At 42.8% G+C, this 26750-nt stretch overlaps 1 protein-coding gene across 7 annotated transcripts in view; it reads left to right on the top strand.

Annotated features, from left to right (window-relative positions):
• The window catches only part of MARCHF8 (membrane associated ring-CH-type finger 8), an 86719-nt gene extending 71344 nt beyond the window's left edge, over positions 1–15375 (top strand). For 6 of the 7 annotated variants that reach the window (XM_069019534.1, XM_069019530.1, XM_069019532.1 and 3 more), the window contains 5 exons: positions 4798–4877; positions 5185–6030; positions 7946–8126; positions 11855–12002; positions 14360–15375. In XM_069019534.1, the coding sequence (XP_068875635.1) occupies positions 4798–4877; positions 5185–6030; positions 7946–8126; positions 11855–12002; positions 14360–14664 (1560 nt within the window). In that variant the 3' untranslated portion in view covers positions 14665–15375. The remainder of the gene's footprint in view (positions 1–4797; positions 4878–5184; positions 6031–7945; positions 8127–11854; positions 12003–14359) is intronic. The other variant, XM_069019538.1, reaches the window with a different exon arrangement.
• The last annotated feature ends 11375 nt before the right edge of the window (positions 15376–26750 follow it).

Raw genomic sequence — 26750 nt, 5'->3', positions numbered from 1 at the left:
TGCACTGCTGCCTTGGCTGGAGGCCTCCTTTGGCACATGTGCAGTGACACAACCACATCTGCTCCACAGATGAACTTCAGAGACCATACAACTGCAGTGCACTTTAGCAAGAGCCATCAGCCAACATGTACATGGAATACAGTATTTACTGAAAGTACTCAAGAGAGTATAAAATAAAGGCAAGCCCATAATCAAAATGCCAAATTGAAATTTGGGTTGTGGAGTGTTTTGCTCCTTGCTCTGTTGCTAAATTTGTATTTTCCTGAAGCTCCTTGTTCTGAAGTTCCTTCTGATAAAAGAATTAAAATGGAGCTTCTTTTCTCGAACTCTTTGTCTGCCCAAAGGAGAGGTGTGCTCTATTGTTAAATGTGCATAGTTCTTAGTATGTTAGTTCCAGATCCTTAGCTGAGACTTCTAGATGTTTTTCTAGCACAAGTAGTAGGGTCACAGTATTGTTCTTATTCATGTTGCACCTAGAAATGACAAAGTTCACAGGTATGGGGGAAAAACCCTTTTTTGCTTCCTTTAGACTTCCAATCAGTTGAAGAATTGTACTGGAGTTGTTTCTAATTTTTTACCTTCATTGAATAATATAATAAAGTTTTTAGAATGTGACAGGCCCTGTTTTTCAAAATGAGATATAATTGCTAGTACTTGAAGTGCAGCCCAGAGTGGGACAACAGCAACTATACTCAGAAGTGTCATCTCCGATAAGCAGCTTGTCTTGAAATAATACCCAAGCCGTTGGCACATTCACTCTGGCTCACTTCAAAGATGCCTTTACTTTCTTAGGAAGGGTGGGTTTTTTTGTTTTTTTGTGTGCAACATGTAATCAAAAGGATGTAATCATAAAAGGCTGAGTTCTCTCACCAATAGATAACACTGTTTATGTGGAGGCAGAATAAGAACATATATAATATGTGTATATATGCATATAAAAAAATGTATATGTTCCTGCTGGCAACCCCTCAGAGAACTGTAGGCTTCCAGGAATCGTTACGTTCAGAATTGCTGTGGTTGTCTGAGCACCAGTGCAGAAGGCCATGCTGTGACCTCAGTGAATTGCATTAGATGGGAATGTCAATATACACAATTAACTAACTACTGACCTTTAGTACTGAGCTATTTTAGGCAACCAGTCCGGCTGTACAGAGTAACTCACAAGCACATGGCTCCAAGGCTCAGATATTCCGCCATGCGAAGGCCATGACAGTCCACAGAGTTTCAGCAAGTGATTATGGGGTTAGAAGGGTCAAATTCAGGCTGTCAAGGCTTAGGCTACATGTCGCACATGAGTATGGCAGAAACCTCCTATGAGGAGTGCTCTAAAACCTACTGCTGCTGTTGCCGTCATAAATAACCAGTTTGGCCAAAGGTGCTGCTGCTTGGGGAGGCTGCTGCTGGGGCAGTAAGGGTGGTGTGTGCCAGAAGCTACAGAGTGGAGAAGGCTCTGACTGTGCATTTTCCCAGCCTCTTCAGAGCTGAGCCCTACGTGGGAGCAGCATCAGAGCACCAAGATAGCTGGATCTGCCTGTTCCATTCACCCATCACCGCCTCTCCTTTGCCCTGTTCTGTTCCAAGGCTGCCTGTATTTCTTCTTTTCTGTGGCACCTCTGTGCCTGAAAGCTTCTGTGTCTGAGTCAGTAGACCCAGGTGAGCTGGGAGGACTGGCCAGCAGCAGCTGTATGTAGCCCTGCATGTAGATCTGGCAGAACTTGGTACTTAGGCTTCTGGCAGCAGTTTGCATTTTACTGTGCTCTTGTCAGGCAGTTGTGCTTCACTGTGAGACTCATTGCCCTCACTGACTAGTGTTCATAGGGAGGTGACTGGCATTAAAGCAATGATTAGTTTTACCTCACCTCACCTCACTATCCTACTCTGAGTTGCAGTGCAGCTCTGTAAATAGTTTCATGAACAAAAAGCATGGGATGAAAGGAGGACCGACTGAGTGGAGGCTCATCGAACCATGGCTTTTGGTGGTAGCCACAGCTTGCATTAGCTTGAACCAAGGCTGGGGCATAACTTCTTCCAGTGTTTTTTTGTTCTTTTTTGTGGTGCCTATCCAAGTGTGTTAATTTCTGTTCATATTTTGATTGCATTTTCATTATGTATGAAAATGGCAAAAAGTACTGTTGGGGTGACCCAGTGTTAAAGTACCTTTTGTTCTGAAACAGAAAGGGGGGAAAGGAAATGTGCCTCAGATGTTGAGTTTTCTGCAAGTCACCTTGAGCAGTGCTGGCATCTAGAAACAGAATACTAAGCTTGAAATGCAAGTGAAATTCCACACTTTCATCCCAGACTTTTGATTTTCCAAGTGGCAAGACTTTAACACTCTTCTTATCAGACAATTGGATCAAGAAACCAGTAACATGGTTTTGGAAGGGAAATTTTGGATCACTGATTCTAGTCATCCACTGTTAGACTCTCACATCATATATTCTGCTGTCCTTTTTTTGAAAAGTTCATTGCTAGACTGAAGCAGCTGAGAGATTGGATTAATTCTTAGCAGGTTACCTTCTGTGATTTGCTCGTAATGTAAAACCTGAGAGATATATTAATTGATTTGTGACTTCACTTCCAACAATAAAGAGCTCTGTTTCCATGGCACAATGCAACATGCTGTTTTACTGGTTTAGTATTTTGTTTTTACATGATTGCTCAATATGTCTTTTAAACTAATTCATTATTTGAGTTTTACTGATTTTCATTTGCAGAATGAAACAGTTTATCAGCAGATTAGTGTCAGGTCTTTCATTAAATTGTCAGACTTTCCGTTAAAAAAAAGGCAGTTACTGCACAAACCATTTTTAAAAGATAGGATTTGAAGTCAGGTGTACCTGCTTTTAGGAGAGGTTAAGCATCAAAGAGAGAGCAGACTTCCAACAGATACCTGAATTCACATCACTGCATGATCAGAATCCTATACCATTAGCACACGCAAGTGGAGTAAAATGTAGAGAACTGTAGTTTCCAGGATAAAGCCAGTAATTGATCTTAGTCTTTTAATTTGTTTTGTCACAGTCATAACATAGCTCAGTTTGCTTTCTGGCCCAAAGTTTTTCTACTGGGTTTTATTCTATACATGTACCCAGTTGGTTAAGATGGGAAATGAGTTACAGTGTCTTACTAAGGGTTAAAAGGTGTGTGTCTGAGTCTTGGTTGAGTCTTGTCTTTGATTCCTGCAGACCCAGCTGTAAAAGGATAACTGTTTTTTCAGTCTCTCTGCACCTGGGGCGTCCCAGTATGAGGGCAAATACATTGCTGTCTATAGTGCTGTTGACCAGAGAAATAAAACCTTAAAAGATGAGTTCTGTGACAAGGAAGGTGATTGTTTTATCTGTATTTATAAAGTAGCATGCGTATGTATCTTCTCTCACAAAGAAATAGCCATATAATGTGTGACAAGGAACTTTGATTTTGCTATGACAGTACAAAAGCCTGTGGCAGCCTTGTTTAAATATACAATAGGGGCTTTTAATAAATTAAGTATAGAATTGAAGAGTCCAAAGACAGGTACGGTGTGTGTCACAGCATGACCAAAGCAGTGATGACTGAGCAGCTCTGGTGTCAGCTGAAGCACGGGGCTGGGCACAGCGTGCTTCTGTGGCAGCACACCTTTTGGCACTTGAGGTCTCCCTGGTCTGGCTGTGTGCAGTTGCCTGACCCAGGTCTGTGCTGGTTTCTGTGCAGCCCGGTATGTAGCTGACACTTCTGTTGTTCTGCTGATTGCATTGTTCCTTCCTGCATTTCAGGCTTTGCTGTGTAGATCAAAAGAGCTGTAAACCTTTGTTTGAATTTTGAAATGCAAGCAGTGTTTTACAGCAGTGGGTGAGCAGTGCAGCCTGTCCAGCAGCTGTGGAACATGGGAGACCAGGTTTAAAGACACTCTATTATGAGGTTATTGATGCAGGTCTCCTCCTCGCCAAAACCTCCAGGTAGAGTTGAGAAGTTTGTTGAAGTGATGTGCAGAATACAGCAGCAGAAAAGGTCTTTAATAACAGCCAGTGGAGTCACAGCTCTGAGACAATGTTCATTCTTAGCACATTGATTTTAGAGGCTTGTCTTTTAAGTGTTAAATATGGCAATAGCTTCGCTTTATGTTTTTGAGTTAGTTCAGCTAATTCTTAATTCTTCAATTATTTTACTTCTCATTGTGCTCTTGTTGCGACTTACGAATATGACTGCTGCAACACCTCTTCTCCAGGTAGGTGGAATATCCTGTTCAACTAAGAGCAGGATGAAAGGCCTCCCAAAGTACAGAAAGTACTTCAGGAAATAGTCTGGGTTGGTGCTCATGTGCATGTGCTAGTAAGGAATATAAATCCTCAGGTTGTGTTTGAGTTACTGAATTACTGACAGTTCTGTTTTGTGAAGAAAACCCCAAGCCTCTAATCTCTTGCCATCATTGCAAGAGGAAGGATTAGCTATTACATGGTAGCTAAATTCCAACTAGTTTATACACACACTTCCATCTAATTATTCTAATTACTGTAGCATTGCTCATTTCTTGAGGTATTGTTCTGTGCAATGTTTGACTGCTGGCAGATTCCACTCCAGAGATGTCTGCATTTGACCTTGGGGTAAAACATTTCTGTTCTGATCACTACTTCTCCAGGGATGAAGCTATGTGACCTTTCTCGCATTTAACAGTAAAGTCACTTTCTTACAACTAGCCCTTGAGTATCTGCTGTAGAGTGATATCTGACTCCATATGCTGTGTTTCACCCTGAAGGTGATTGCTGTGCATACTGACTCCTGACTTGAGGGTTTTGTTTGTTTGTTTTAATTTCACTGCAGGCTGGAAGTCCAACCTCTGTCTCTGCCCCTCACAGCTTCTCTCGGACTTCTGTTACACCATCCAACCAGGACATCTGCAGGTAAAGTGCGCCATTTGCCTAGCTACAGTGAGGCTCAGGCGAGGTTCAAATTAAGGAAAAACAAAACTGAAAAAGCATGTTTATGGGGAAGTAAGTGATATGGGGTTCCCACATAAAGCATCCCATTTGTTTGACTCGACTGCTGTCTAACACTGCTTTGTTAAATTCTACTGACTGTTTGGCCCCGCTATGTTTGCCATTCCCACACTAGCTGTAATTTTCATTTCTTCACTTTTAATTATACGTGTTCTCTTTTTTAATAGTTTTTTTTACTTTCTGTGCTTTTATTCCACTGTTCTGCATGCAGTTCCAGTGCAGTGTTTTCTGAGTGTTGTCATCACAGTCCAGTGCAGTCTGCTGTTGTCTTGAGAAATCCGCACTGCCAGAGCCCTCTGACACAAGGGGTCACTGTGACAGTAATCTGTCAGGACACGTTACATGCAGCAAAGAGAAACTCCCGTGGGCAGGATCGGGGCCAGGCACTGAGGTCTGCTAAGAATGTAAAGCCCACCCGCACTCTGAAATTCTCCAAGTCCCTCAATGACGTGGACCAGAAGGCGCAGAGCACCACTGAGTGCTTTGATTATGTGGAGCGAACACGCTCTGAAGGCAAACTGACCCCGAACCAAGAGCAGTGTTTAAGGATTAACAAATTTCATCTTAAAGAGAGGAAACCACTGAATCTCAGGCCTCTTTCTTTTAGCAATTCTAAGCACTCCTATATACCTTCCCTTTCCAACTACTCGAGTGCATCGGGAGGAGCAGAGAACCACAGCGCTGTGCATATCCCCCTGCTGGAGGACAAGGTGGACCATGACACCTCAAGGAGCAAAAAACTGTTGCGTTACCTTTTTTCCTTCTCCCACACCTCCAGCATCAGCAGCCTGCATAAGTTTCATGAACTGGAGAGCTATTCCAGTCACTTCCAAGCTGACAAATCCTCCAGCATGCTGGTGGAAAGCACGGACTTCTGCTCTGATGATATGGGAGACGATGACGTCTTTGAGGACAGCACCTCAGTGAAACTCAAAACAAAAGAGCAGCGGGCACCGCTCTGTTCAGTTGAGAAGGACAGTGACCTTGACTGCCCTTCCCCCCTCTCAGAAAAGTTACCCCCTCTCTCCCCTGTGTCCACATCGGGGGATACCTGCAGGTTGGTTTACCAGAGAACCACCTACCTTTGAACCCTCCCATGTGCAGTGGTGACTGTTGTGCTTTCCCCTGCCCTTGCGTTGTTTCTGTCTCTTCTTTCACCTTGTCACTTTGCTAATACAATATGTGTGATTTGAAGCATGCAGCCTTCTCTCTGCTGTTCTGCACCCCTCTGATGCACTTAACAAGGCTACTAAGCAAAATATTTTCCTTTGGAGTCAAATAAATTATCTTAAAATTTATTTCAGGTTTGGGGTTCTGAGATGGTATTTTTCTCTTATCAGTGCCCAGACTGGGAATATTATGAGAGACTCAGCTACGCATCATAAAGGTCAAGCTGAACATGTCTTAGCTTTTAATGACCAATGTGTTGTCCTGACAACACTGATGGTTTGGTCAGAGGGTGGGAGTCAGGAAGAAAACAGACTGCTTGAAAATTGCTTCTGAGATCAGATCAGTATAGCTTTAGATTTTTTTTTGCCTCTCAGTTTGTATCCCACCACACTTTTCTATTAGTAAGGGCTTCCTGGATGCTTTGGTCAAAGGGGATCTGAGCACTGGCTGCTAGAGGTAGGCCTGTGTGATGTCCATGATGTGAAGTCCAAAAACGATGGGTGTCCTTATTCCAGCTACAGAGGATTAATCATGTGCACGGGTGGTGGGAACAACAAGATCTGGACTGTCTTCATGGTGACTTGTCTGCAGGTCTGCCCTGTCCAACCTCCAAAATGTGGTTGAGGAGCAAGAGTCATCAAGTACAGGAGCAAATGTCCAATCCCTCTACCTAGCATTTTATTATTCTAGTCTTTCTCCTCCCTCCTGGTTTTGTTATTACTTGCCAATATTATTTGATTTCCCCCCTCATTACCACCATATCTAGTTCTGTACTGGTTTATCATCAACAAGATGCTGTTGTAATCCACCCACTCCTTCATTTCCACTTGCCAGCTATCAGCAAGGTCACAAGAGGCAAGATGCTACACATCAGTAAGAGATTTCAGTAATATGGATGGCAGCAGGCCAGAATGTACTTCACATATGCTTAGTAACTTGTATTCATTCCCTGACCTCCTCACCATCCCCCTTTCAATTCATTACCTCTTTCACATAGTTAGAAGGACTTCACAATGCTTTATGCTACCCAAGGGTTGTGTGTAAATTGAATCTGGAAATCAAATGTCAGCAGCTGGTAGTAACACATTATCAGATATCTTTGCTGTTTGCACAAAGGCTGTGAGGAAAATAGGGAGTTCTGCAGAGCTGATGCTCCCTTAGCAACTCTTGCTAAGTAAGAGTTGGAGAAGCAAAACCATTTAGGGTAAGTATGTTTTGGGGTTCAGATTCAGTGCTGTAGTTTTGCATTCTGAATCTATCTCTTAGCAACTTGCATTGGAATTAATCACTTGTGCAAAATCCAGGCTGTCTAAATTAGTTGCTTGTGATCCTGGGGTGGACTGTTCCACCATTGGTTTAGGAATTTTGTTTTATCTTCTATTTCAGACGGTAGTACCTGAGTAGCTGTACCTCTCTGTGCATAGTTTGTCTTGGGAAATGCTGTCTGATCTGTTTAAATGCTATTTGCAGTTAAGTGCTATTGGTCTGGGTGAAACATTGTCATTCCTTGCTCCATTTTTTCTTTCAGGTTCTGCATTTCTGTCAGGCTCTGTGTGTGTGCCTCATCTCTGAGAAAGCAGCTGTCTAGTTAGCTGTGTCTGTGCTTAATTATTTTGTGCCTGTGTATGTGCTTGTGCAGCAATGGAGTTGTTTAGTTTTAGCTCCTTTGTGGAACACATTCCTTTGATTTATTTGTCTTGGGATCCTCAGTGAACATCCATGTGTGATCACAGATATTACATGGCTCTTCCACATCCTTTCTGCTTCCCTTCTCCTAATGAGCAGCTTTGCTTCTGATTCAGGATATGTCACTGTGAAGGAGATGATGAGAGCCCTTTGATTACCCCCTGTCACTGTACGGGAAGTCTTCATTTTGTGCACCAGGCCTGCCTGCAGCAATGGATCAAGAGCTCGGATACACGATGCTGTGAACTGTGCAAGTATGAGTTCATCATGGAGACTAAACTGAAGCCTTTGAGAAAGGTAGGCACAGGATCTGCTTCCCCAAGGACATGCTTTATTAAACAGAGATCCACTCTGGAACAGGCTGTGCCCACGAGCCTGCAGCACCCACCACGTATTTATTAACGTTGTTGTGGCTCCTTAATTAAGTCTGGTCAGTTTTGTATAGGTACAAAAGGATTTGAATTAACACTTACCCCGGCAAATTCAGCATCACTGGAATCCAGCTCTGATAACAGCAGCTGTGTGTCAGTGTACATACATATGTGTGTATATATATATGCATGCAGCAATCTGACTTTTTTATTTACAGTTAGATTTTAGAGCACAAAACTCTACAGTTATCAACTTTTTTTTTAATGTGGACTTCTGTATTACTGTTACCTGCTTTAGTTTGTGGCTCTAAGATCCACATGGCTTTTAAGTTCTCTTGAAAATACGAGGATTTCACATTAAATTTACTTCAAATCACACTTCCTGAATGCAATTTAGTTAAAATTGTAGCTTTCTTTTCTTTTTAAAGGATCAAACTTATTTAGTGAAAATATTACATTTTAAGTAGAAGGTGGTTCCCTGTTAAATGTGTTTTCATTTTTACCTTTTCTTAGGCTGTGAATGACTAGGTTTTAGTACTCTCAGGTTGCTAGAACTTGTATTTTTGTTTTATAGAAAAATGCCTTTCATAAATCTGGTGACTTAAAGTATAGGTAATGAGACCAGTTTTGTGCTTCTATCCTCATTTTGTTCTCCCACATCCTCCAAGCTTTCAATTTCAGTTGTCCTTATGTCAGGATTTTGAGATGGAAGTCACTGATATTCTTTGCACAGACAAATCCTGCCATATCTACCAAAGTGGAAGAGGTCTATAACAATAACCTCAGTCTGGAACTAGAATAAGTGAGAAACATTAAATTCAGTTACAATGAGCCTAAATCATATAGGGTGAGAAGTTTTGACTGCAGCTGTCCCAAAACTGTTATGAGAACTTGCCCAGTTCCTAAAAGTCACTCCTAACAGAAAATAGAGAGATTTCAAATACTTACTTTTAGAGAGATGTACTGTCTGCAAAGTGTATAGCTTAGCATGTCCAGTGGGTAGGATGTCCTTTGCTTATGACTGTGGTGGATCATTGCCTTCTAAAAACTGCAGATTTTGGCTTGGTGGCCCCTTGGCACAGAGTGTGGTTGCCTCTGAGCTGCAGTACTGGTCATCATAGGCTCTGTTGTCTGCGCAGACAATTCTTTGCACAGTCCAACCATAGGACAGTAAAGAAATTACTGTAGAGAATCCAAAGAAAGAAGAGTTGCTATAGTTGTCAGTTGACTGCTGGTTTTTTTCTGTGCTCACTCTGCCTGAAGTGGGTGGGAAACATTTTCTGAATATTTGTGCCCTGTGAAAAAAAATGTTGTGCACCTTCAGAAATGAGTCACTCAACATCATTAGTTATATCTGAACAGGTCATCTGTGGGAAGCAAGACAGGTTGCCAGAAGGTAGGGATAGAGCCATAAATAGAAGGAGTTTACCTCTCAAATACATCTAAAGAGTCCTTTTAGAGGTTCAGCTGCAGCAAGAACATAAAATGTCTCTGTATCTTCAACTCAGCCCTTACAGTGTCCTTTCAGTCAGGAGAAAACAGTATGGAACTGGTGAATATGATCAGGATGGGACAAATAATAGGGCTTCTTCTTGTCTGTAGGATAGAAATGGAATTAAACTTCCTTGGCTTCTTAAGGTTGTATTGCAGCACTGGACTGTTCAAACACTAAATTACTAAGGGAGGAGGGTGAGAACAAAATGTGTCATGGCTCAAATGAAGATGAGGGCAGACAAAAGAGAGATGTTCCATTTTAAAATGTCAATGAAAAAAAGATACATAAAATCTAAATTTTCTGCTGATTTTTTTTTTTTTTTAACAACACTTGAGAAATCCAGAACTGCTAACTGTTTTAAGTGGGAAATGCCACGTTATGTGTTATCAGAATAATGCAGCAGGGACCTACAGATTGGAGCTTCCTCTCCAGGCTAGTGTGCAATTTGCAGAATATTTCCTCTTTTGCTTTGCAGTCATCTCTCTTGAAGAGGTGAGGTGGTGCAAGCTGGTTTAGTGACTGTGGAGCCAGCAGTTCACAGGAGGCATTGTCCAGCAGAGGAGCCCAAGCTGTGGAACAAAAAAGAGAACTATAAATTAATCAAAACACAGGTCCTAATGGCTCTGTAAAAGCATTTGCAAATAGATTTAACATAGTTCTTTTTGGCAAAATAATTTTATTAATTTATACTTTCTATCAAAAGGCAACACCTTTGAATAGATGCAAAAGCAATTTTCTATTTTAAATACAACGTGCAAAGGAAATGTTTTGTCCAATCTTTTTCTAAAAAGATTTAAAAAATACAGCTTTCTAGTACAACCTGAGTCTAGTATTTCATTCCTGGAAGTATTCAATTCTTGTGCCACGATGAGGTTTGGATGCCCACACAACTGGAAATGTGGCTTGGACTGGACAAAGAGATTGTTTGTTGGTAGCACAGAGATGATCACAGAGTCTCTGTCTCATGTTTCAACCATTCTCGTATTTGTGGCAGTGGAAGCAATAATTCATCATAATGGATGATTTCAATCATACCATTCAGGTCATCCTCACCCCCTTCCACATTATGCCTCCTTTTTGAAGTCCTCTTTTTCTACAAATTATTCTAGGAGACATCAAATGTACCTTTTTATGCATGAGATGTTTATGTGTCCCAGCATATATTTTGTGAAATATTTTGTATTTTTTTGTGAGAAAAGCCCATCATGACTCTCTTCCAGACACATAGGCTAAGGGATGTGTGTCCCACATGCAAAAACTTTCATCATATACATAGGGGAGATTACAGAAAAGAAATTTAAAACATAGCTTCTGGGTGTCTCAGGTATGTCTGACATATTAGAAGCATCTATAATAATCGTCTAGTTTCCTTGTATCTTTCTGAAATTACATTGGCCTGATTTTGTGGTTTTGTTTTGGGCTATGTAAGCATTATTGATAGATGCAGGTCTGGGGATTTAGTTTGCTGCATCCTCTTGCTTAGAAAAGCTGTCACCCCAATTGTGTGGTATATTCTTAGGGCATATGTATTTAAGTGCACTTGAAACACTGAAAATAAAGTGTGAGTGTCACTGCTGTAAGCGGTATTAAATATATGTAAAGATTGAATGAAACCCCCAGAGGCATGAGGTCAGAGCTGAACAGCCTTGAGCTGAGAGCTCAACAGCCATGGGACTCTGAGAGCTCACCATGAGGTGTCTTTACACACCATGGTCAGCTGAATCATGTGCCACTTCACCATTGTTTTATTGAATGCCTCCCTGAGCAAGGGTACCCACTCCCACTCGTGATGCTCAGCTGCAGCTGTGGGTACCTGCTGTCAAGTGGGGAACACAGGAAGGAGCAGCAGTGCTTGGGCCCCTCTGTGCTGGAGCTGCCCATGTGTGGGTAAGCAGGGTGTGATGACATTGTGCTGAGGGTGGGAGCTGCACTCAAGTCCCCTCTGGCAGCAGGATGGCTCCTGTCACAGCAGGGTGAGCTACTAGCCATCACACACATGCTGTGGCCAAAGCAATGATGCCATTTGACTTCTAAAATCCTTGTTAGGAGGAAACTGGTCTCCTGCCTGGTTTTTGTTTTTACCAATGTTCTCTTTTCATACTCTCTAGTAACTACAATAAACTCCTAATCTTTTACTCTGGTTCTGGGTTTCTTGCCAGTGGGAGAAGCTGCAGATGACAGCCAGCGAGAGGAGGAAGATTATGTGCTCTGTAACATTCCATATCATTGCCATCACCTGCGTTGTGTGGTCTCTCTATGTCCTGATAGACAGGACTGCTGAGGAGATTAAACAGGGACAAACTACCGGTATGTTACTTGCTTATCTTCCCACTTACTCTCTTGGAATAATGATTTATCCTGATTGCAGAGAGCATGTGGAACATAAGTGTGCAGGTAATGTTTATACTTAAACTAGTCAGCTTTACCGTGGGGTTGGGTTTGTTTAAAAGCACCATTCTAAAATTACTTAGTTAAATCAATAAGTTAACCAGTGAATTAATCTGTGGGTGCTTTTTAAATCTGTTTCAGGTCAATTTAGTTTGCACTTGTGAAATGCGCAGATACGAGAGCTAATCCACTGTAGCCAGACACAAAGTTGTACTGCCTCAGCAAATTTAGGTCTAAATTTGCAGATAAGGATGTAAGCATTTGTTTGCTGCTATGACTACCTTTAAACTGGGCAAAACTGGAACAGTTTTAAAAAAGAGAAGAAGTTAAGAGGAACCTAAATTCAAATCTTTGAGGTAAATCAACAGGGTTTTCTTTCCTCCCAGTCATCTGTGGGTGGGTTAGTCATCAGTGAGAGCCATGTTAGGCTGGAAAAACTTTTGAGTGATTGTGCCTGAAGCAGAAGAAATTTAGGTTGAATATTAGGACTCCAGTTTGCATAACTGAGACAAGATGCACTGCAATTCATGTAGTGGCTGCCACCCCAGTGCAATCGGTATCTCAGCTTCTTGAATAGTAAGCTTTCTTGAGTATGTCAGCAGTAAACTTATCAATCTGAAATGTGTTTACTTAGGTATGCTGGGCTTCAGATTTGCAGCTGTCACAGAATGTTCCTCAGGCAGCTGAGCCTGAAGGTGGGGATAGAAGGGATGGAAGCTGTTAGAAGGCTTCCAGAGCACTGCATGCCAACTAGACATGCAGGTGGAAGATGTTTTGCTGGTGATTGAACAGTGTACTTTGGGGAGGTAGTTGAGCATTAATGAACCTGCAAATCCACAGAGCTGTTACAGTCTCTTCAGAGCAGAATCACTTGAAATTAAAAAGTTATCCTCTCATTTCTCATTTAGGCTATAGTTAGACTGTTCATGACTTCAGTCAGGAAGCTGCTTTCAATGAAATCTCTTTGTTTCTCTTCCATCCAACCCCATCTTTTGCATGAACAGGGAAAATTATTGGTCTTTCAGTGTAAGGTTTCCATATGATAATGAAAAGGATATGCTTTCAAAGATATATCGTCTCCAGGTTATTTTAACCAGTAAATATATGTTGCAGTGCTTTCTTTGCTCCCTTCCTTTGGATTCTAAATCCAGGGAGTGCTGTAATGAGCTGGGGGATGCAGGGAGTGTGTGTGGATATATATTCATGTCCACACAGGGGCAAGCATATGCTGTCACTGCCTACAGACAGCACCAGACAGCTCACCTGTGAATCAGAGGGTCAGATATGAATCACAGATGGGATTTCATCAGTGGTAGGGCTGCAGTGCCCTTTGTATTTTGGGACTAAAATATTTTCATTCCTCCCATACTACCATGCATTTCCAAAACAACACCACCCTGTATCTTGTTTAAAACTTCGAAGAGTTGGAAAGATACAATTTTATTCTCTGAAAAACCTGATAATGGGTGATTCGGCATAGTTTCATATCCATCTTGTGATGACACTTATTTTAAAGAGGCTGGATGAATACAGGACCTAATGTACAAAATGAAAAGTTTTTAATTTAAAAATGATTGATAGAAATGTAACAAGATCCACTGTCTAAAGGTTCAAGCTAGACAAATTTAGGAAAAGTGATGGTGGTAATTTTTAAGGACAGAGGGTAAGCTTGGAATGCTTCAGCATCTCCAGCACTTGCAGTTTTGTATCAGAGGAGATGCTGTAGTTCAGATAAAAGTTACTGGGTGTGATGCAGATAAAATTTTCTCATCTGCATAACAAACATGTCAAACTATATGGTAACAACCATTCCTTTATGTCTCCATGTACCGTGTGATCACAGAGTGGAACAGACTTGTTGGGTCACTGAGTTGAGTCTCTGCTATGAAGAGGAAACCATGCCATAGAATCCCTTTCATAATTTGATCCAGTCTTACTTTAAAAACAGGTGTAAGAGGACCTAAGCATATTACAAGCAACTGGTGGTTGCTTTGACTTTGTGATTGTACTGCATCAAGGCTCAGACACAGAAAATCAGTTGTTTTGGTTTTTTCTCTGGTGGGGAAGAATGTGATATGTGAATCAGAAGTCTGTGTGCTTGACTTGAAGGAGGGAAAAAAAAAGCCAAACAGGAAAAATGGCAAACTAAGAATAGTTTGCATGACCCAAACTCTGTGACAGTTTCCTTACAGTACATTTGTGAAAGATCCAATTTAGTCCAGCTGATATTGACCAGGTCTGTTTTTTAATTCTTCTTTTTATTTTTTTTCTTCCAGGTATTCTAGAGTGGCCATTTTGGACTAAGCTGGTAGTTGTGGCTATTGGTTTCACTGGAGGACTTCTGTTTATGTATGTACAATGCAAGGTGTACGTACAGCTGTGGAAGAGACTTAAAGCTTATAACCGAGTAATATATGTACAAAACTGTCCAGAAACTAGCAAAAAGAATATTTTTGAAAAACCTGCACTAACGGAGCCAAACTTCGAAAGTAAAGAAACGTTTGGGGTTCACCATTCAGACACAAACTCTTCACATTACACAGAGCCAGAAGACTGTGCTGCAGAAATCCTTCATGTCTGATTTCTGGGTGGGAGGGGTGTTTCTGTATGTCCTTGAAGATTTTAATATCATTGTTTACTGCAAACTGCTCTACCTTTTTAAAATCAGCTAACAGCTGAGGGCTGGCGGATAAATTTTTTTACATTTGTTTTTTGTTGGAATTTTTTAAAATCCCTTAGGCATATCTGTCAATGTCATCATGGCTGCATACCTCTCAACGTTTTGTGTCTCATACTGGCTGATCAAAGAGCCACAGGATATTGGGTAGAATGAGCCTTGGGTTTGGTATCAAGCAAGCCGCTAGCGAGCTGTCACCAACTTCATGGAGTCTGTTACTTTACAAGATGAATCTTAAGTGATTCTGGAGGATGTGTAGAGTGGGGTTGGTTGGTTGGTCAGTTCTTTATGCGTGATGAAGGAGGTTGTGCCAGACAGTGAGGGAAATGAGAGAGAGAGAGTGTCTAATCTACCACTAACACTGCCACTAACATTGTGTCTTAGGCAGCAGGTGTAAAATCTTGCTTTACATATTGCGATGAGACTTACAAAGCATATAGCACTTTTAAAAATCTTTATTTTGTAATATGTATGTCAAATGAGAATGAAACTTGAAAGAATGTCTCATTTTTGAAACATTTCTTCATTCTTTACCCCATCTATTCTTCTGGAACATAAACCTCTTGCCTTATGAAAAAAAGAAAAAATTAAAAAATTCCAGCCTGTGATTTCCAACACATGCCCCCATTATCTTACTAAACCAAACACTAAAAAACTCTGCCTCTTTGGGGTTCCTTTGAGGAGCAGTTTTCTTCAAAGGATATTGCACTTGTGACTTGTGTATGAGGAATAGTGGATGTGTACAGTGTTTGTTTTCAATAGTTTCAGTGCTCTGTTTTGGGGATTGGTTTTGATTTTTTTTTCCCAACAAGTCAGACCATCACCATACCTGCACATATATACCTGATATAACTTTCATTCCAAACCATTGGCAAAGGCTTTGTTGCTATATTGATAAAAATGTGAACTGTTATAGCAAAAAGGAAACGTAGTCAATACAGCTGAAACTGGTTTTCCTTCTTTAGTGCTGTGTCATGTGTGAATTACCCAAGAATTTGATGTTGTCAGAGGAGATGCTGAGATACAAGTGTAGGAAGTAAATATCACATTAAGTGGATAAATTTAAAAATACCTGCCTGGTTTTAGTCCTGATGTGATGCACTACGTGGTCAGAGAATAGTTTTTGTCTGTGGTTTTGAATTTGGGACTGGCTTTTTAATTAGTCTGCTTTCATGCAAAGAGAGGGACAGTTTTAAAATCTGTTTGCAGACCTTTAGACAGAGTTGCCCAAAGCCTGTGGTGTCTGCAGTTGATTTGTTTGTCCAGTCTGCTTCACTGCACCATTGTCCAGCTTCGAGCCCTCATTCAGCCAAAGTCTCAGTGTGACTGGAGCAGAAATGGAGCCCCACGAAAAGTCAGCACATGAGGCCTCTGCATTTGAAAGCTGACTTTCCCTTCCTGAGCCCTATCTAAATCTCTGTAAAGTCAATGATGATAATATAGCTGGTTTTAGTAGGAGTTGCCTGGACTTCTCAGGTAAAAGTTTCTGTTTACTTGTTGAGATACTGAACTAAATTCTGAGCTCTAGTTAAGTTTCACTTACTATTTTTCTAGTACAACTTTGGGTACATTCTTTTCATAGTAAAAGTAGCTGCTTTAAGACTTCTTAAAGTATACCAGTAAGAGATCAGGGATTTTTTCCTTAACATGTAATACTAATTTATTTCTAAATCAGTATTTTAATAGAAGGCAGAGAAGGGACTGTGGGAAGAGAACACACATCCCAGTGGTTACTGAGACCTGTTAGAGGAAAAGCACGTGTGCCTCTCACTTCATGCTTGAAGCTTACTGTCTGTGATCTTCATGAACAACATGGTACCTTGTTCTTGAGACGTGTTAAAATCCAGACCTCTGGGCAGTCCTGGTAAAGCTGCGCTGGCATGGGTTTGTGTACTGTATTAGCTGTCAGGATGTCCCGTGCTTAAGCGATACAGGCAGGCAAACCCTGTGTACCCTGCTAGTATCAGGGCAGAGTCTTCATGACCATACACATTCAGAGTTTGTTGCCTGTGCCTGCCATAATTTAAAGTGCAATTACTCAAGACCTCTCCTGAACTCTGCTGTGGGTGATCCTCTTCTATTATGAGAATGCAGATAATACACCGTCTCATTTTGTTTTCTATTTTGTTCTGTGAAAGATTCACTAGATAAACTCAGGTGGGTTAAGTATCAGGTCTTGCACACCTTCATGATGTTCTTCTGAAATGCCCAAGTGCACCAGGCCTGCCCATCTGCGAGATGCTCACGTTACAGCTGCAGAATGGACACAATCAGCTGCTGAGCAATGCTGCGCACGTTCTCATCCCATCTGTGGCCGGTAGGTGAAATGAAGATGGACAAGTCCTGGTATGAAACCTGGCTGTTCTCCAGCTCACACCTGAGAGGCTGTGGTGTGTGAGCAGTGTTCTGACATTGCTGATACAGCGTACTGTAACTTGCTGGTCCTGCTTCAGTCACTGTTGTACATGATTCTGGGTGAAATATTGAAAAATCTCATTCGGTGTTTCGGAAGCTGCATGTGGAACATGCCAGGTAGTGTTCAGTGTATTCAGGGTACTGAATGTTTTTGCTGTGCCCCTGAGTATCTTAACTTGTAAAGAAAAATCATCTCCAGCAAAATCACTTGGGGAAAAATATTTGTGAATGAAAATGTTTTAGCCAGTGTTGCTGCTAACAATTCCCTCTCCATTTTCATTCTTCTGAATGAAAATTAAGGCCTATTATTTAAGCTCTCTATACTGTTTAGGATTGCTCATACCAGGAAAGGCTGCAGAACAGATCCATTTGTCAGGGGTTTCATTTATGCTGGTCACACTTCTCATGCTGATTCTTGCTTGGTGTTAATGGTGGGCTTCTGGAGATGCAGTTCTCTGCTTCTGCATGGTGCCATCAAATATTTGAGAATGCTGAATGGTGCTTTTTTCTTCTTTGTCCTCAAGAAGATACTGTTGACTTTTTTCAGCTTCCAGCTGTGTGGCACTGATGACATCTCAGGTGAGCTCTGTCCTTTCTGTTCAGATGTCAGTAAGGGGAACAACCATCCCCTATTAGATCAAGCTTTCCAATACTTCCCTCTGGCAGCTTTTGAAATGACTGAAATAGAAGTCTGGTCCTTGTACCTTGGTCAAAGTTAGCTTGGGTTACCCTGGGACTTCCCTGAGACCAGAATTTAAGTAGGAGGGAATGTTGGCTTAATGCCATCTACCACAATCCCTTCCCTAGATTGCCAGAGCCTTTGCTGATGGGTCCAATGCCCCAGATAACTGACCAGACTCCCATTCTATTGGCATCACTTCTGTCCAAAAAGATACCACCTGGGCCAAGGAAATTCCCCTGCTATGTCACATTTGATGTATCTGCCAGGTCATGAACATGCATTATGTTAGACAGGTGTGTGCTGCAGAAGGTTGATCCCATTTAGGAGCTGATGAGATCTTAAATTCCTATGAATTCTCAGGACTTTTTTCAGCTGTAAGCCTGTATTTTGGGAGCAGGAGTGATGTTTAAAATGTGTTCTGAAGAGATGGCCAGACATCAGGACAGCTTCATCTGGTCAAATGTCATTGAGATTGGCTTTGCTTCAGCAGGAGGCATTCAATGAAGATTGAATGAGCCTGCAAGGGGTTAGAGAAGTACTGGGCCTCTGTGCTGTACCTGGGAATCCCTGGGAAGCAGTAGTAACTCTGTGCAAGCCAATCCCCTGTACTGATCAGAGCATCAGTCCCACTTGGTGCTGTAAGGAAGGGGGCTGCTTGGCCTGCCACTCGTGAGGAACCTTTGAAGTGATGCCTGGATGTGGCCATGCACAGGAGCTGGTTGCTTCTGCCGTGTATGTGGCAGAGTAAGTATTGTGAAGTGGGACCCAGGTCCAAATCTCTCCTAAAGCTGAAGTGTGTTAAGATACAGATTTCTGGTGTGGTCTGCTCTGGAGACTGGCCAGCAATGAAAAGGGGGAGGTCAGTGACTGTGGGTTGGGTCCCTCTCAGATATGGGTGAAACAGGGCAAATACAAAAGCAAGGATATTGCTGGCTGGATTTCCTTAGTGTTGTATTAGATACAGAAAGAAAATTTCTAAGTGGGACCTTTTATTTCGTGATTATTTTTTAATTTTGAGATATTGCGGTGTCTGTGTATTCCAATGAAGTACTGAAAGCACTTGTCTTTGTATAGAAGATAACTTTAAAAATTGCAGCTAATCTTGTATTTCGATAAAACATTTGTAGATAGGTAATTGTATAATGTTGAAGAACTTTACACTGGCATGTGTTGTATAGTTTATACAAGACACTTCATACTTCTGCAGAATTTTTTAGTTATTAAATTTCTAGTAACTTAATGTATAGTTTTGTATCCTTTCATGTATGTTTGTTTTCTCAGTATTGCCACTTGCAGAGTTATTTTTAGTTTCTTAAACTGTAATTGGTTATTTGTGTGTGATACACAGGGTTATTGACTGCAGCAATAAAGTGTTTCTATAAAAAAAACCAGAAAATCCCAAACCCATTATAGTATCCATTTTGTTTGAAAAACCATGGAGAGAAAAATTGAGCTCTACAGTAGTAAGATGACGATCAAAACACAGAATTTGATGGCTCTTCAGTTAGCAGACCAATGCAGAGTAGCATCCCATGACAATTTGATAGTAAAATGATCCATAATGATAAAGGCATTGTAACCATGGGAGTAATTGGGCAGCTCCTTCAATGCAGGTGCTTTGGCCTCAAATGCAGGAATCATGGGGAGAATTTCCTGGTTTCTGCCATGCAGGAGGTGGGGAAAGAAGATTGCCATGGGCCTTAAAATCTGACCTTTGGAATCAACACTGTATGGGGCATCAAATGCTTCATGTCGGGAGTCAGCATTCTCACATGCGTCTGTGTAGAGATGCAGAGCAGAAGATGCTCATTACTATGATTTTCATCTAGGAAGAATATATTAATTTTGTATACAGAAGAGGAAATCTTCAATTTCACGAGAATACATTTCTAGCACCAGCAGGTCAAGGAAACTGCCCTGCTGTGAGAGAGCTTGTTACAAAGGCATACACACCAAAGAGCAAAGAAAAGCTTTTCATTTCTGCTTAAGTAGTAATTAGTTTTTAGTTTTCTTTTAGGTAAGGAAGGGAAGGAAATCTTAAATCTGCAGCCCTGGAGAGGTGTCTCCCATGCAAAACAAGTGTCTCTGTCCTATATTCCCTTCGTTAAGAAATTCTGGCTGTAGTAAATGAAGCTACTTACATAAAGTTTGGAAACCCAACAAGACCTCTATACAAAAAAACCCTTCTGGAGAGATGGTAGGATAATTTCCAGGGCCTGCTGTTTGACTGGCAGTCTCTGAGATGAAAAGCTGATAAATGGTTTAAGGAACAGAGCCCGCAAAGCCATCTGGCTGCCAGTTAAAAAGTGTTCCTTGTCTTGGGCTCAGGCGTCTCGAGTTAATTATAAATTAACTTACTTCCTCTTGTAAACCTTATTTTCATCTGAAAGAGTATTACTGTCACTGTGTGCATTGTGTCCATCTCTGAGGCAGAGAACAGCATTGGCTCAGCAGCATATGGCACAGCTGTGACTCCAGGAATGGGATTTTTCATCTGGTCCCCAGGAACTGGAGGTGTCTGGTGAGTAGTTACTGGTATCTGGCTGGCAGGACCAGCATGACTTGCCCCTTGGAGCAGGGCAGAAGGAGGCAGTTGGGAAGCAGAAGGGGCAGCATTTCACAAGGTCGACAGATGCCCTGTGGAGACTACAGACATGTCAAAAGGTGCAGCTCCAGCTGCTGACTCTGAAAACCAAGTCCTCTCTCAAGAGCCAGGCTCGTTCCTGCACTGCTGCTCAGCCCCCTGCACTGCTGCAGGAGCTGGACATCTCCCACCCCACTTCCCACAGCCACCCTGTGGACCACTCTCCTGTCATCCACCCCTCCATTTCAGATTTCCCTATCCCCAGTGTGTTACCCATATCATGCTGTGCTTGTCCTTTTCCTTTCAGTCTGCTTGTGCAACCCAAATTTCCTTCCTCTTGCCCGCTTCCTCACTTGCCTCTGGGCCAGGCTGGCAGTGAGGGTTGTGCTAGGATGTACCAAATTGCAAGCAATGTGTGATTAATAGGAATGACCATGGAAGTACCCAGGAGTGTCACTGCAAATAAAGGTCAATGCCCCCTTGTGATCCCAGTTTTTCCTGTAAATCCTCTAGGCTCCAGTCTCTGATGCATAGGATGCTCTCTGACATTTTGGCATTGTATGGTGTACCACAATACAGCAGAAGTGGAGGATTTTTCACTTCCTTGGGATAGATGTATGACATAAGAAAATCAGGCAAGAATATCTCAATATAGAACAAGAACTGAACAGAGGAAAACTCAAGTTCATCTTGGCTAGATGGAGAAAGGAAGCAGAGGAGGTGTTAGTTTTTTTTAAAAAAGCCCTGGACAAGGGAAATGGGGAGCAAATTCAGTGCATTACACAGGGTAGAATAATTGGAAATGTAATACTGCTTAGGGAGGGTCGAGTGATGACAAATTTTAAGAATACTCTTAAAAGTGCATTCTAGGAAAAAAGGCAAGAATGGTGTCAGAGGAACTGAAATCTAAAAATAGAGAGTAAACTTTGTGTGAGAGTATTAGGGAGATAAATGAAATTGTCTCAAAGGCTTTAACATCAGAGGAGGGTTTGAAATAACTGAGTAAAACACCAGAAGGCTGCACAGAGCAGAAGGGGGGAAGATCGCCACTCAGGGTGTGCTCATTAAATCCTGAAGCTTCAAGGAATCAGGCTTGCAATTGCTAACATTTTAAGACTTCACTAAAATAAACCTCCCAGTCATTTTTACTGGGAGCGACTTGCTGTGCTGGCTTGTTCTGATAACTGTCTCAAAGGCCACCTGCAAACAAGGCAGGCCGAGCAGGCTTAGGAGAATTCATCACTGTTAGAGCTGTAGGGTGTGGTGCTGGGACAGCAGGTTCCTTTGTGAAGGGGAAACAGTTATCCTTGCAGTTGGGACAGAACTTGATCCCAGCTGCAAGAGCACAGCTGTCTTGTAGAGTGTATATCATACTTCATATTTGCTTTACTCCTGAGCATCCCAAAATAACTCACCAAGTACCACTGTCCCCTTCCTGCAGATAAACTGAGGTCTCTCTAGAGCCCAGCTTGCCACCTATTTTGCTCTCATGTTTACCTTCTTGCTTTTGAAAGTGCTGTCTTAAGATAACTGATTCTAATAATGGGATTAGCTAAACCAGTATATCCTCATGCCAGCAAGATGATGGTTTATTTTATCCCAAAACTGCTTTCAGGACCATGTTACATTCATGGTCACATGTAACCAGTTGATGTACACCAGAGAAATTAGATGTAAATTAAATCAAACCATTCCACTGAGCAGCTTTCTTGCAGCCCTGGACCAAATAAGGCTTTAGTAGAAGTTAGAGGTATTATTTCAAGGATTAATTTGGACCTGCCTGATGTTGCACAAGCCTCTATCAGGACTCTACCTCTGCTGCTTGTGCTTAGGAATTTTGCAGCAGTTTTCAGTCTCTCATTACTGTTCTAGTGTTGCAGTTGTCAAATGTGTGCAGCACAAAATGATACCTTAAAGAGCAGCCAGTAATGCAGCTGTACTCCTTGTGTTTGTCTTGTCTGTGGCGTATGTGTCCTATGCCTTTGCTCTCCCCTCCTCTTTAGCACTGTTACCTGTGCAGCCTGAAGCAATGGTTTGGGGAGGGGAAACCTTGAGAGCATGCTGCTTTCTCTCTGCCTCCCTCCTCTCCTTAAGTGCCAGAGTTGCACAGCTACATCTGCAGAGGCAGGAGAGGATCTGCACATTTAGGGGGAAGTGATGAGGTCAGGCAGTTCCAGATCCCATGGTTCTCAGGGCTGAGGGAGATGTCCTAACACCATATTAAACGGGATGAAGGATCCAAGGAACATCAGCTCAAAAAGAGGGTAGGAAGTTCATGGGGATAGACTCTCAACCTCTCTCAACCTGGATGGTCCCTTGCAGAAAGGGTATTAAGATACCCTATTAAGTGTTGATAGAGCAGCCCTGCTCGGGGCTGTGAGAGATTCAACTGGTGCCAGAATTGCCACTGCCTGGATGGCAGAGCAAGGACATTGTGCTGAGCTTTGCAACTCTAGAGTTCATTTCTGGGCACTGAGGTGGGACAGAGGCAGTTCTATGAACATGGAGGGTTTTTTCTCCCCATTCTGGTGGAGTAATATGCAATTAGCACCCATATGTTCTCAGCTATTCAGCTCATGCCCCTTAGGTTATTTATGCAGCTTGGAAATTTCTGTAGGCTCTGCTGCTCCCCTCTGCCGTTTGTTAATTGACTATTGTATCATTCCTCCCTACTCCCAGTCCTTACTGACATATTTCAGGAGGGCCATCTGCCCACCCCAACTGCCTGTAACCTCAGGAGGGCTGTAAGATATGTGACATCTTCACAGAACAACCTTGTTTTTCACTAGCACTCATGAAGGTAAAGAGGGACAGCAGCTGACTTCTGCTGTGAGTTTCCATGGAGTAAATCTGAGGTATGTTTGGGCAAAGGGGAGCTGTGAGTCAGAAGCAGCAAAATCTCTGGCAGAGTAGATGTGCCCCTTGCAAGCAGCTATCCTGCCCTGCACTAACACTCGGCCAGACCAGGAGCAGCAGCTGCTCATGTTTTAAGGGCCCGGTTTCCCAGCTGCCTCCATGTGGCTGAACAGATCCCGCTGCCTAGTGAAACCTTCTCCAAGAGAGGAGCGAGGTGTTTGTGCACAGCTGGGGCAGGGAACTGTTCCTGCCTCCCCAGGGAAGGGGTTTGGGGCAGGTAAGCCCAGGCTGGTGCTGACAGTACAGTATGGGTCTCCTCATGAGTGAAGTAATGTAGTCTCTGGATAAAGTGGTTGGGTTTGGTTTTTGTGTATCCTGCATTTTGTCTGGCAGGATTTTGACAAAGGATTTGAAATGATGCCAGAAATAAATATCAATAAACTTTTGAATGTGGACCTCATGATAAAGGCTAGAAGTGACAAAAGAACAGACTTAAAAAGAGAAATAGCTGTGAAAAGGCTGGTGAGATGTAACAAATGCATTCCTACAAATTTCCTGTACAGGACTATATCTAGTATTTTTTGATGAGTTTGTAAGAGGAGTTGTAGCACTACAGGGAGACTCCCAGTCACATCTTTGTAAAGAAGAGACTCAAACCATGTGAAAACAGAACTCATCACTCGGGAATGGAATTGGGTTCAAATGCTGCATTGGAGCTGAAATGCAAAGAAACATGGAAACCCACTGATCCAGATTTGAACACCGCTTTGTTCCATATTTGCAGTGAAAGTGGAGGTGCCTAGAAAGTGACCTTAGGTATGACAAATCTGTTTCTGAAACACTTGATATATTAAAAGAGTTTCAGATATCTTTAAATGAAGGCTGTGAACCTAAATTTAGAAATTTTAGGACTGCCAGCTCTTGGCAAAAATGAAACAGAAGTGTGAGTTCTTTGAAATCTTACTTAAAGGGAAGAGGAAAGCAAGGAAGAGCTTACTGAGTTTATGGAGCACTTCTATGTGGTAACATTGTCCATAGAAGTGATCACAGTGCAGTAGCAAGGATCCCTTGCTGCTTAAATGTCAGGAAGAGAAGTCAGATCTCCAGACTGGGATTCTGCAGCTACCTCAGGTGTGCAGGGCAGCAGCTGGCCATTTTACACTTCTGGGCGTTATTTAAAAAGTAGCAGCAGACTAGAAATTAATGCTGAGTACTTCTGAATCTTTTCTATGTCTATATATAAAAGCATGTCCTGAATGTGGGAGAGCCTTGAAATCTTAAGTCACAATACAGAAAATGGTTGAGTTTCTACTTGACCTGAAGAGACGTAGGAGATCTTCCCTAACTCTTCTGGGTGAGCATAGCCAAGTATCTTCATGCCTCTGCAAAAGAAGAACAGGATCCTTTCAAGGGCAGCACAGGCTGTCCCTGTTGTCCCCATTGTTGTGTGGCCACAACATAAATAACTTGGAACATAAGACAGGCTACAGCATGTCTTGGGAAGCTGAAGCAGAGAATCCATAAGCATATCTTGTGGTGTTGCTCAGTAGTCCAAGAGGCACAAGGCACTTTGCAACTGGACTTGGCAGAACAGAAACAGGCACAGCCAGCAACAAGTTCCAGCTGTTGGCTGTAGTTGCTCACTTCCTCTGTATTTAAAAGTTGCTGCCTCACTTGTGGGCAGAGTGCCTCTTACTGAAAGTGCTACCAAAGTATGATTTGATTACTTACCATCATGCACTAATTAAACCAGCACAGTACCTCAGCTCTAACTGTATCACGAGTAAAGCACTCCTGAGGTGGTTTTAATTTCACTTGTTACGTATCACTAGAGATTCACAAGAGCTAGAGACCAGCTAGGCCAAGTGCCTGACAGCAAGGAAATGAGGAGCTGGATTTGATCACAGAACACTGATGAAAGGACACTGAGATGTGCAAAAGCCCAGCCTGGCTCCTCTCAGCACAGTATCCTGCAGTTGCCGCTGGCAGCAGCATGGAGGAAGATTATCAGTGAGATAACAAGGGTGGCAGCATGTAGTATTTGTTTGCTTGATGAAATACTAGAGAACAGTATTAGTGGTCTTGGTGTCGAAGTGCCAAGTGTGCAGTATCACTGCTATGGGGTAAGTTGGAGTCTGGAGGAAGCACAGACAGCTCTTCTGTTCATAATGTCAGCATCTTAATGATAGCAGGTGCTTGGTGTATACAGCGTGGGAAGTGTGAAATGGGATGTTTAGAGGGCTTTCTGCAAATGGGGAGTTGGTTGTGTATGTGCAGTTGACGTGCAGATATGCTGGCATTTGGTGTTGCGCACGGTAATGCAAAGACAGCAGGGTGTTTCAAAAGCTTAGCAGAATACAGGGAATAAAGCATGGGCAGGTATAGGGGTCAAGCCCTGAGGAAAGCATGAGCTGTACACAGATTTGCACATGTACACACATTTGCACTGGTGTATATAATGAGGGTGCAGTATGGTGTGAGTCACCATCCCTAGAAATGTTCAAAAAACATGTGGATATGGCACTTAAGGACATGGTCTGGTGATGAATTTGAGGGAACTTGATCTTAAAGGTCTTTTCCAACCTTAATGATTCTGTGGTGCTTTGATAGAATGATTAACTTTGGATGATGAAGCGAGTGGGATATTTGCAGTGTGTAGTGTGTTGTGTCAGTGTAGTGTGAGTGTAAGGAGCACACAGAAGAACACGTATGCCTGCACACTGGGGTGGTTGGGGGTGAGGTTACAGAGTGCAGAGCAGTTTAAGGTGAAATCCTGCAAGTGCAGAGATGGTGAGGCACACGGGGCTGTGCCGAGGTGAGCTGTGCCTGGCAGGATCAGGAATACTGTGCGGAGCAGTGTGCTGCAAAGCCAAGAGCTCTGGAAGCTGTGTTGAGTTGTGAACCTGTGGAATGTAGTCAAGAGGAAAGTACAGTGTGGAGGCCTGTGTGTAAAGCGTGCTGGTGTAGAGCTGGTGCACAGCGGGAGGGCAGGTGCACGGAGAGGGCTGAGTGCAGGGTGTGGGGCAGCTTTGCCAGACAGGGGCACGGGGCAGGGTTAGAATTCAGGGTGAGGGGCTGCTGTGCCAGGACAGGGGCACGGGGCAGGGCTGGAATTCAGGGTGAGGGGCTGCTGTGCCAGGACAGGGGCACGGGGCAGGGCTGGAATTCAGGGTGAGGGGCTGCTGTGCCAGGACAGGGGCACGGGGCAGGGCTGGAATTCAGGGTGAGGGGCTGCTGTGCCAGGACAGGGGCACGGGGCAGGGCTGGAATTCAGGGTGAGGGGCTGCTGTGCCAGGACAGGGGCACGGGGCAGGGCTGGAATTCAGGGTGAGGGGCTGCTGTGCCAGGACAGCGGCACGGGGCAGGGCTGGAATTCAGGGTGAGGGGCTGCTGTGCCAGGACAGGGGCACGGGGCAGGGTTAGAATTCAGGGTGAGGGGCTGCTGTGCCAGGA

This window comes from Aphelocoma coerulescens, chromosome 6, assembly GCF_041296385.1.
Source record: "Aphelocoma coerulescens isolate FSJ_1873_10779 chromosome 6, UR_Acoe_1.0, whole genome shotgun sequence".
Lineage (NCBI taxonomy): Eukaryota > Metazoa > Chordata > Aves > Passeriformes > Corvidae > Aphelocoma > Aphelocoma coerulescens.
This window is presented reverse-complemented; position numbering and strand designations above follow the sequence as displayed.